Source organism: Nothoprocta perdicaria, unplaced genomic scaffold, assembly GCF_003342845.1.
Source record: "Nothoprocta perdicaria isolate Ctin4 unplaced genomic scaffold, notPer1 scaffold_338, whole genome shotgun sequence".
NCBI classification, from domain to species: domain Eukaryota; kingdom Metazoa; phylum Chordata; class Aves; order Tinamiformes; family Tinamidae; genus Nothoprocta; species Nothoprocta perdicaria.
In genome coordinates this window covers 531,492-543,508 of record NW_020455575.1, presented here as the reverse complement: position 1 = coordinate 543,508, position 12,017 = coordinate 531,492, and the positions used below count along the sequence as shown (strand labels likewise).

Here is a 12,017-nt window from a genome sequence, read left to right as displayed (position 1 = left end):
GTTAATGGAAAAGTTAGTAGCAGAAACCAGTCAAATATCCTTCTGTAACTTTTATAATTCACTTCTAATTTAGACAAAATGCAGCTGATAGGCTTTAAAGCACATAATCTCCCAGCTTCTGGTGGTCCTCAAATCTTGCAAAGGAGAACACTTGTGTTTTGCTGCCTGGATTCTAAAACTCATGAAACTTGCAACATATAATAACACAGCAAGTGAATAGAGACAGAGGTTAGAAGCCGTTGTACAGAGCTATGGATTTAAGCAGCCAGTTACGGATTTAAGCAGCAGCGCTGCTAGCCTGGTCTTTACTCCTCTTAAGCAGAAGGGGACAATCGGGAGAACTGTGTGATGCCTCTGCTATGTGTGAATATTAGATGCTTTCACTCAGGCCCTGAGCAAATGAGAGGAATTTCAACTGTGTTACACTTGTATAAATGGGTGTATCTAAATTTCTCCAAAACGGAAGAGGAATAGTTATTCTGGATTTTTAAAACGTAGAATAACATCAGCCTTTTCTTTTAGAGAATTTCTGGCTTATTGAGGTGGGAAATGTGGGTCGGTGTGTGCCCTGCATGTATCTGATTAAAATTCCCTACAGTCTATCAAATATTATATATAACAATAGTTTCATATAATATATATCACTATATGCAACATCATATATATAATTATATAGCATACATGTAATTATATATAACAACACAATTAGTGGCCTCTGAAAAACTAATAATGGGAATTAAATGCACATCTAGGAGATAAGAGTAAGTTCATCAAACAATATTTCCAGTCTCTTGTGTAGTCTCTCATAGTGAGCAGCAGTTTATTCTGGGTGTAACTGCATTCCCTGTATGAAAAAGCAATTCCCTGCTCCAAAAGCTGCTGAAAACCAGGGACGGGAATCCCATCCATTTCAGTGGGCCTCTGTTCTACAAGAGGCAGGATTACTGCCTCCTAGCACGCTGCCTTGCCTTTCACAAGCATTGACCCAGGAGATAAATTGTGCTCGAGTAGATGGCCACGTGGCAAGAAGGGAGTATTTGGATACAAACTCATCTATTTAAACATAGCCATTACACTTTTCTTAAGAAACTCAGAAACTTTTCTGAGTTCAGAACAATTAATGCTTCCAGTTTAGCTAATGTTAGTTAACCATGCTGATGGTTATGACTGGCTTGACAGTTACACTGCAATGTTTTCACTGCCATGCTCGCCAACAGGCTTCCTAATACCTATATAGGGTCTCACTTTGTGCATCTCCAGCTACAGAAAGGCTCCTGTTTCATGTGTTTTATATAATGTAAATTCCAAAGGTCTTTAAGTGCTGTATAGAGGACCAACTGCAGTTATAGATATATTTATGCATGCAATCAGATTTTCTCAAGACTCAAAATACGAGCTTGAAACCTGCCAGCCTAAGTTGCTTCTCAGATAACTCCTGCTTTTGGTTAGCCTGGAAACTCTGTAGGAAGAGAGCTTTTTAGGGTACCAGAGTGTGAGACCAGCTTTGATCAGAGGCGGGCGCTGGCCAAGCCTGCGGAGAGGCGGCTGCGGGGCAAGGCTGGCTAACACCCGCGAGCTGCTCGGCAGAGTTTGGCTGCTGACTCCTCTCCCAGCCTCTTATTGAGGCTCCCTGGGTAAAAATCAAACATACAGTTTGACAACTATAGCCTCCATTCGGCCAGAGCTTTATGGAGAAACCAAGTCCAATGTTTTAGTTTTCACTTAGGAAGGGTCATTCCTCTCTCTCTCCCTGAATCCCTTCTATGGTTACTTAAGAGACTTAACAGTTTCCTAGCAGGGCAGACTTTTGCATCCATATTTCTGGAGTGGCAAAAAGAAAAAAAATGTGTATCCTACTAACAGTTTTTACAGCTTTGCATACTTAGTAATTAAACAGTACATGATATTGATACCACACTTTATTTTCTATCCTTGCCTGTTCAGATAATTCTGTTTAGTGAAAGCACTCAAGTCTTTTACTTGTATAAGTAAAAGTATATAGGAAAACAAGTTTTACTATAGAGTAGGAGATTAATTATCTGTTAAATAATATAGTCTGATCATTAATGCATCATGGATTATACAGATGCCAACATACTTGTTAATTTGAATCTGTTGGCCATATTGTTGGCCATGAATGTATATTTCAACCAACAAAATTGTAAGATTTAGATAAAGAGCTAGGAGAAACAGGAAGCTTCATGCTTTGATTGAAATTAGTTCTATTTTATTTTTATCTGGATATTTGCAAGCTGGAAGAGTATAGGACAGCTGTGTACAAACAACGAAGCAGCCCAGTAAATGTATTGAGTGATATTTTTAGTTCATGAACATGCAAAAATATGAAGTGACACATGCCAGAACATATGTTGTATGCAGAGAGATCTGGTCTTCTTGCTGTTATTTTTTATGTGAGAAGACATCTTTTCTGCTTGTGGTAGCACCTGAATAAACAAAAATATTTGTGGCAATTATGAGTGGCAAGGCTGGTTTGCAGCTAGACAGACTGGAATGCCAGACTAGATCCTGGTACCTGCAGTTCATGCCATAGCTGCCACTTGACTCACTGCGTTGTGCTGAGCCTAGTGGAATTGTTTTGGTTAAAGCTTTCAAAACAGCAAAATTAACCTTAAAGCAGACATTTTGTCCTGAAAATTTCACTACTAGTCTAACAATATCATGTAGAGTTGCAAACAGGGTCCTAATGGAAACTGCCAGGTAACCTGATGATAACAGATCAATTGGAATAGTCTCCTGTATATGTAACATGCTTCTATTATTACTAGCATATAGTAATTATTAATACATTTTATAGGGAGAGGCCTTCTGACTCCCTCTCCTGTGAAAGGCCTTCTATTCTTATTATGAATAAAGGCTTCAGGCCATTCTTATTTAATTCATCCATTTAACCCTAGAAAATGATATGCCTGACAGACCTCTCCCTTTTCCCAGAAGAAAGAGCATCAGGCATTAATGAAAGACATAATGTGGAAAACATTCCAAGTTTTCAGAATGTCTCCATTCTGCCAAGAAGAGTGTGAATGTAGAGATTATAGTCCACCTTAGGTAGTAAAACCAGCTCTCCTGCTACTTAGTTTTGGAAAGTTATATTTGAGTAACTATTGGTGAGGTGCTAACTTAGAGTCTGGCAGAATTTTAAAAGCTGCATTGGCCTTTACAGGCTAGAATATAAAACCTGAAACTGCAGACTAAAAAAAAATTGTTCAAAAATTATGAACTTAGAAATTGGGTGAACTTGATTACTTCAAATGCCAGGAAAACACACTTCACGTGCGTGACGTTATTTAGTATCATTGAAGAGATTTAAAGCAGGATATTTAATAACGTGAGAACTATTTAAGTCGGCCAACTCTACAGAGAAATCAAATAAATTGAGATTGGAACTGTGAGCTAATTCCTGTAACACTTTCATGGGGATGAGGATAGGAAGTGGGAAAGATGCCATGCGGTTTTCAGCAGGGGCTTAGCCTGTAGAGACAGATGCAAGGAATTTGGAGTTGCATTTGTTTTTAAACAAAACATGTTCTGAGAGGCCCAAATGGAGCATAGCATATAACCTTGGAGAGCTAAGCACCTATTTATTCATTTTCTCCATTCTTTCTCCTGAGCAAATGGCAAGAATACAGAAACTCAATTGTTTAAGGAACAGTTCAGTTTCACAATATGTTACTGAGTAAGGCTTTTAGCACAGTTCGGTCAGAATATGCCTATAGGACTATAGCTCTACCAGTTAGAATATCTTTCTGCCATTAACTGCTGGTACCAAGCTGTACCTAAGCTAGTACCTCCTGAGAGGTTGGAATTAGAAGGTATTTTTATACAGAAGGTATGAGGTGCAGTACTTAGGCTCACGGGCTGCAAATCTATAGAATGCATTTCAGAGGACAGTGCTGGTATGAGACGAGTGGGGAGCTTGACTGACTCCAAAACAAACTTAAGTCCATGGACCAAGGTGGCGATGCCCCTTTGTAACCTGAAGTAATTTCCTTCTCTTTCAGGAGCTTATTTAGGTTGCTGGAAATATTGGAAATATTGCTGCTTACTTGCATGTAGGAGGTTGTAGAACTGTATTGCTATGCTAATTCTTTTAGAATTGCTGAAAAATCAAATCTAAGTTATTCTTCCTCAGTGCACATGATTGCTTGTAATTTTAAGATAACCAAGGATAAGGCTTTGTACTTAAAGTAACTTATAATGTGGTGTACATTTAGTAGATATGAAAAGTCCATTGTGAACAACTCAAAACTGTTAGCTAAACAACCTAGAACTACTAAAAATGCTAGATTGTCTCAGGTGGAATTTATTTGATAGGTATATCTAGTGATATGAACACGAAAAAAAGTGAGTATACTTTTTAAATTTAGAGAAAATTATAAGATTTCTTCGGAATACAATTTAAAAAAGCTGGCCCAAATGAGATACATTTGTTTAATTAATTCCACCTGAGACAATTTACTTCACAGAGTATCTCATCTAGAAGATTAAATACATTTGAAATGAATATAAAATTGGTATCTTCAAAATGTTTGGTTTATAGGAATACACACACTGTGTGAATCTGTATGTAATTGTGTTTAAAACATAAAGCTGTTTTCAACCTTGGATATTAAAATATAATTTCATATGTTTTTGCCTTAAAATAAAAATAAAAGCTTTATACTTTTTTTGTAATCTGTTTTAAAAACCCATTCTATTTTGATTAACCAGTAGAGGGAGATAGTGTTCTTGAAATCCAAAGCAAACTTGTTAGTTATTTCTGCAGTACAAGGTGACATCTAATTGTTTCTAGACTCTCTGGAAAATCCCAACATGTTCAATAGACTATCTTGATGTTTTTGAGAATAAAATAACTTTAAATGCTAAACTTTTTAGAATATCTTTAGAAAAATGCTATGAGAGTTCTGCAAAAAGTCTCACCACTCAAGTGGTGAAAGCAGTAACTGTTGCAACAATTTTATCTGTCTAGTCACAGCTATACATCTATTCCTCTATATATGTAATTTGATGAAGTGTCATGAGTGCGCTTTAATATATACACATGGGTAGGACTTGTAGAAGGTGAATGGCTGGCTTGGAAACCAATTCTGCTCATTGGTACAGGAGATGTGTACCATAACACTGCAGCCCTCGCAGGTGCTAGTCCCTGCAGAGCTATGGTGAAACAGCCCAGCAGTACGTTACGGAAACCAAACTTCTATGTTATTGGAAAAGGTCTTTCAAAAAGGACCTTCAGACAAGGATGCCGAAATTCATTCAAAGATCCTGCCTTAAAAGTTTAAATTCAGAAGAGGTCTATAAGCAAAACAGTAGGCACACATGACTGCACAGGACCATTACCGTACAGGTGACAATCGTTAGTCTAAATGCAAACATTTGCTCTGCAATGTCGCTACATGACCTGGTCACCCCCCAACTCCCTTTATACTCAGTGTATTAAGCCCCACCTGCATTGATCTGATCGCCATGGATTGGGAAAGGAGTTTAGGGTGCCTAGACTGCAAATGCACAGCTTTTGAAATTTCATGTGTAAGGAAGACTATACTGTCTTATGTGTGCACCATAATTAACATATGGTGAAAAGTGAGCTTTGCATCATCACACCACTCTGTGCAAAAATCCTTCTAAAGTATGGAAAATGCACATGAATTTCTTGTGTACTAAATTTTAAAACTTCAGCCTCAGGATTAGTTGATCTCTTAGCGACGAGCTGCAGATGACTGTGACTTTCACACCACAGTTCTTTCATTTTCAGTGTTTGACACTATTGCCATTGTTTCGGAAGGAGATACATTCACTTTCTGTTAGATATTTAAAATTTTCAAATTGTGCTGTAATATAGATTAAAAGTTAGTACTGTCTGCAGTAGCTGTTCAGACATGCTGTAGATATTTCCAAAATGGCAGAAATTTGATTGAAATTAAAAAACAATTGATTGTGCATGCACTTTTTTTTAGTCAAGAGAATATCAGTGAAACATCTTGCAAATAATGATTCAAAAGCATATTTTTTGGTGATAGAAACTAAGCTCTCAAGCTTTTTAAAAGTGACTAGTGATCATAAAGTTTTCCTGAAATCGAGACCATTTTCACCTTCAAGGCTATTTCAACAGCAAATAACAGGTGTTTTGAATTTTGCTGGCATTTGTCTCAGAGAAGTACAAACATTCATGGGAGAAACAGTGCTATGAAAACTTGCAGTACAGAGAAAGAGGAATGACGATTAAGTGGTGCAGTGAAATTTAGAACTGGGTTTACTTGCTATTTCTGCTACAGATTTTCTGTATTAACTTGGACAACTAATGTAGCCTTTCTCTGCTTTCATTCCTGATTTATAAGATGGAGCCCAGGGTCATAGGGATTTTGTATGGACATGTCAAATGGTGATGCATGTACCCTTTATGCTTAGGTAATAGCATGGAGGGGAAAGGTTGCTAAAGAAATTACAACTGTCTTTTCCCCTAAGTACAGACTTTAAGCTTTTGATTATTCTCTTCTCTATCATCATTTTGAAGACACAGGGAAGCAGTAGAACAGATTCTAGTTTCATCCTTGTCTTGATACAGTATTTTATTAATAAAAACAGCAGGCCTGCTTCTGAGCCAGAAATAAAACTCTTGGACCCTGACTTTTACCTCTATGCCTTGATCACAGGATGAGCTGTTTTATAAAACAAATGCTTTATAACCAAAAGCAAAGTGATTTCATCTTGCACATGAGAGATGATGATTCAATGTTATAGCAGGGTGAAGAGTCTCTTGGCTCACACACATGGTTTATCAAACAACTACTCCAGTTGCCACAGCTACTTAGTGCTTGTGTCCAGCTCTTTCTTCATTTTTATGTGAACTTTTGAAATGTGTTGAATTGTGAATCAAACTGACAGTTGTATTTAGGCAGACTTCCGTGGAATAGAGAAAGGAGAGGGAAAATTGCAAAAGATTAACTCTGTGTGCCTTCTAGGTTCTTGAAATGTAAAGCACGTGGCATCTTAAGAATGTTTAGCTTTTACAACCTTTGCATTAGGTTTCTACTGCCCAGAAATGTTTGCAGAATGTGCAGAATGGGTAGTGTTCACCAGTATGCTCTGATAGCCCTGTAAAGTATTCATTGCCAAAGCCACGGTCAAACATCCAGTATTACAGGACTGATGATGCAGGCTGAGGTTATAAAAAAAAAAGAGGCAACCATAAGATACTGGAAGATGAGAATTCAGTCAGACACTGAATGGTTTTAAACAATCTGGGGTGCAGCTTTTCTTTTTAAGACATTTCTTCTTTGCCAAGATCTGAAGTGTAGGAGTACAGAATACAGCCCATAGCTTGATTTCAGATCTATATAAAGCTGGATTTTACAAAAGAGGATCAGAAACCTACCAATTCTTCAGACCAGATTAATTGACAGCCCATCAGATCCCGCAGAGCAGTGACCATGCTGGCATCTTAGGATTTGTTTTCTTAACAGTGGCAGATCATTTCTAGTCAAATGGATTTTGGAGAAAGGTTACAACATATGACCCTTCAGAAGATGGAGAAGCCGTAAGGCAAACAAGCATCAAACACGTGCCATTTTTATATTAAGTGCTAGGTGTTTGTGTTGTTAGCAAAGGTAATTTATCTTATAGGAGTTTGTGAACTTACTGAGTTTTAACTAGTGTGAATTTACGTGTAGTTTTAGGGGTCATCCTGCTGTATCCCGCTGGATATACAAGCCATTTTATTCTGTCTGGAGAACTTGTAACTGTGCAGCAATGCCTTGATCAACAGAGAGGCAAGATGAGTACAAAGAACACACAGTCTTCATGTGAGGGCAGCTGCATGGCTAAAAGAAAAAAAAAAAGTCACTAGCTGGAAAAGGTCAGTGTTTATCACATTGGGGTTTGAACTCTCATATCACAATGACATTTAGACAACACAATCTTCCCACAACAAGCAGTTTCTCTTTTCTTACTATTTTCATTGTCTTTATTAAATGAATGTCAAGTTTTTATCATACCTAACCGAAGATTAATTAAGTAGTCCTTTCTGTTTTCTTCTCCTTGTTTATCTTTCATTGCAGATCAGCAAGCAGCAGTTTGAGCTAGCTGCCTTACCCGCTTTCAGGCTCCTCAGCATACCTGCTAATTTCTGTTGTAGCATTCCTTTTGTAGAATGGGAATTTTAACCCTATCCCTCCCAAGTGCAGCACAGCTCCTTCTTACAAACTACTTCAAAGCACAAAACCTGAGACCCAAACATTATTTTACATTGAATTTTAGAGTAATGAGTTATGTATCTCATACATGTGACTAATGTATTTATACATAAAATACAAAGATAAGTCAAAAGGTTGGCCAAGAAAACAAATTTTAGACTCTTTGTGAACTGGAGAGTACTTAATATATTATACACATACTTCTCAGACACAACCATAGCCAGATGCCTAAAGCAAGCAGCAAGAATCCCCTCCTTTTCCACAACAATTAATCTAGGCCAAACAAAGGAAAAAGAAAAAAAAAAAAAAGATTTTGAGGAGGAGTGGGAACAATGGAGCTGAGCTTTTAATGTGTATGCAGTTCCAGAGGAAATTTTGTCAAATGTCTGTGACAAAACAGTTCAAAGTATCTGGTCTACGTGCAGAGTTTATTGAGCAGAATAGAGATTTCGTGAGAAAAGAATTCTAACAGATGTGGCCTGCTGAGCGTGGTCCATGGGATCTGTGCACTAGAAGCTGTTTTGATATCAGTAGTTCGTGGTGTAATTAGAGAGCAGCATCAGCTTTAAAAACAATCATTTTAATATTTTCCCTCAGAAGGAAGCTTCAGATTTTTAAGTGGATTCTTGCTTATGAATGGAATGCTATGGACTGTACTAAAACCAGCAACTCTTTCTTCATCAGCTGCATGGAGAGTAATGATTCTTATTTGCAAACTATAAAATGAAGCAGACATAAGCCTTAAGGATGAAAAGTACTTATTTTTCCTTCCCAGTGTTGTAAGTTAGCATACTTTTCCCTACAGCGTACAAAATAATATGCTTTATAGATCTGAGGCAAGCTAGGGAGAGAGAAGTTAAATGCCTTAATCCTCCACTCCATCAGGTCTAATAACAGCCATTGAAGACAAATATACAGCCAATTACCAATCCAGTAACTCCTTACTAGTTACTTAATTCATACTCAGTATATGACCATGGTAAGAAAGAATTTGACCATCAGGTTCAAATGGATTAAATTCTCCTGTGCCACCAATATGCATTAACAGAATAAATTCTAGCCCTGAAACAGGCATGAAAAGATGATCTTTCTTGCTGCAGTTTTCAAAGACCTGATGTGAATAATAGTATTAAACCATCCAAACTTCAGGAATATTTTATAGTGGCAAGTGTTAAGCAACCGAAACCGGTCAAGCAACATCAGTTTCCACTGTTACCACAGTAAATTTGCTTTTATGTCATGCCTTAAAATCTTCATGAAATGATAACTTTCTAGAGACACAACAATACATTTTTGAGGAGGCTATTTTTTATAAGACACTACCTTGTTCATTTTTGCTTGTTTATATCTAAAGAGAAATAATTAAAGACAGAAATAGCACGATGGCTTTCTTTGTGAGGAAAAATGCATCAGGAAATCATGTTCAGAAAGGACTGAGAGAACCCCTAAATCCAAACGCTGTGTGTTCATAAGGCACCCTCCTGTTTCATGGCTCGAGCACCTCTCTACTCACACGATCAGTGAATATTTTGACAAACCTGGTCTGAGTTTTCTGCTCGCAAAGTTACAGATGAGGCAAGTTTTCCACAGCTTGGAGTTTATGGCGAGCGCTCCGCACAGCCCTGGTTATGTGCTTTCTTCTCATGACATCAGTGCTGAAGGGGAGAAAGAATGTAAACATCTGTTTTGTATAATTCACTTCCAGCCTTATAACTTGATTAGGGTAAGCAAATGGTTTTACGTAATTAATTTTCCAGTCACAATGTGATGGTTGTGAGTGTACCAGCCTTAAGATGAAGTAAAACACAGGGGAAACTAAGGACGTTTTGCCTCATTTTCCAGTTTTCCTCACAGCATCAACTAAAGCTCACTAAAGCTGTTTGCCTCGTCCACATGCCTAATCCTGCTGAAAGGAGGTGATTTTCCTATCAGTGTTCAAAAACTGATGCGCTCCGGCTCGCCCACTCGTGCTTAGTGCTGGTGCAGGCAGGTTTGCAATTGCACATCCCAAACCCACTACTGGGAAGGTATTTCCCAGCGTTTATTGGGACGTGGCCGCAACTCGAGACAACTCAGAAAAAGAATAAACACAACAATAAACAAAACAAAACAAGAAGCTTTTTGTCATCCCTGCGCACGGTGAGGTGAAAATACCACAGGTGGGTCAGGTCAGCCCTCCCCCCCCCGCCTCCCCGCTGCTGGCCCCGCCCCTCCCGGCTACCGTTAACGGCCGCTAACGGCCGCCCCGCAGGGGGCCCCTGAGGTGGGCGCCGGGGGGTCGCGGCGGCCAATGGGAGCGCGCGGGCGGGCGCGGCGGTGGCGGCGCTCGCGGCTGCCGCCAGTCGCGGCATGGCCGGGAGGCGGGAGCCGCCGTCACGCTAGCGAAGCCGGGCGGCCTCCCTGCCCGCGTTGCCCCCGCCGCCGCAGCGGGGGTCGCGGGCGCTCTTGGGGCGTCAGCCATGGGCTGCCCGGGCTGCTCCCCGGCGCTGCTGCTGCTGCTCCTGCTGCTCTCGTGCCCCTGCGTCGCCTCGCCGGGCGCCAGCGCCGGGGACGTCCCCGAGGGCGCCTCCACCCTCGCCTTCGTCTTCGACGTGACCGGCTCCATGTACGACGACCTGGTGCAGGTCATCGAGGGCGCGTCGAAGATTCTGGAGACCTCCCTGAGGAGACCCAAGCGGCCGCTGCACAACTTCGCCCTGGTGCCCTTCCACGACCCGGGTAAGGCACGGAGCCGCTCTCCGGCTGCCCGGGGATGCGCAAAGAGCGCCGAGGGAGGGCTTTCCCCTCAGGGTTGTGTGTAGGAAGGGTTCCCTTCCCCGCGCTCCCAGGAGGTTGGAGCATCAACGTTTTTGTGCCCTACGTTGTTCATGCTTTCCCCGGGCATCTCTTCTCTGTGGTAACTTGATGGTAGCTCTGCACTTCTGCCTTTTCTGCCTTTCAGCAGCAGAAGTTTCAAAAATCAGATAAGCTTGAGGTAATTTTTCTTTAAAATGCTCCATCAATACCATCTAGTAGTTCTAGGGGACTTTAAGTTGCTCTGGAGAGGTAAATTGCCTCTGTGACTTTCTCCTGTGGAGAACATGTGTACTAGGAACTAGTGGGTTGGTTTGATTGTTTTTTAACGTGTTCTTTACTGAAACACTTCTGTGAACTTAAACAATATCATCATCCCACTTTGCCTGAGTTTTGTTGTTGACTGTTCAAGCTTTTGTTCCTCCTTCTTTCTCTCATTCTACCACTCCACCTCTTTCTTTCTGCCGGGCATCCTGTGTTCCTGCCTTTCAGCATCTGTTTTCTATTCCCTTCCTATCCCTTTCTTCCTTTTCCCTTGTCAAGGATCTTTTAGTGACTTGAGAAGGAAATAGGAACAGGATGCTTCAGGCTGGTGATGTGTGCTCTGCTATGCAGCAAATCTTTTCTTTTTTTTTTCTTTTTTTTTTTTTTTCTTTTATAAAAAAAGGTGGAGGGGAAGATGGAGAAAAGTCCTTGCAAATACTTTTCTGCCTTTCTGGATCTAGTTTCCATGGAATATCTTGGAATGTGGTATTTTAGAAATCAGTTGGTACAACTTTATGCTTTGCAGGATATCATCAGTGAAAACAGACCCTCTTCCACCTCCCCACCCCGCATCATAAGATATTTCTTCCTGCAAAGTATTTATTTGCTATTGATAGAAACATCTTAAATCCTTTTCTTGGAAAATCAGTGAAAAACTTGTCTTTGCAAATTTTGCTATTTAATTTTCCATGATTGTGTGTATCTATGTTATTATTACTAGGAGTCCATTAATGTACTGTTAACAAAAAG

General features: G+C 39.9%; 1 protein-coding gene across 1 annotated transcript in view; it reads left to right on the top strand.

The window, feature by feature from the left end:
* The first annotated feature begins 10,103 nt into the window (after nucleotides 1-10,103).
* HMCN1 (hemicentin 1) overlaps nucleotides 10,104-12,017 on the top strand; it is a 144,931-nt gene continuing 143,017 nt past the window's right edge. Inside the window, exons 1-2 of the mRNA XM_026043730.1 lie at nucleotides 10,104-10,126; nucleotides 10,753-10,928. Coding sequence (XP_025899515.1) covers nucleotides 10,104-10,126; nucleotides 10,753-10,928 — 199 coding nt within the window. The remainder of the gene's footprint in view (nucleotides 10,127-10,752; nucleotides 10,929-12,017) is intronic.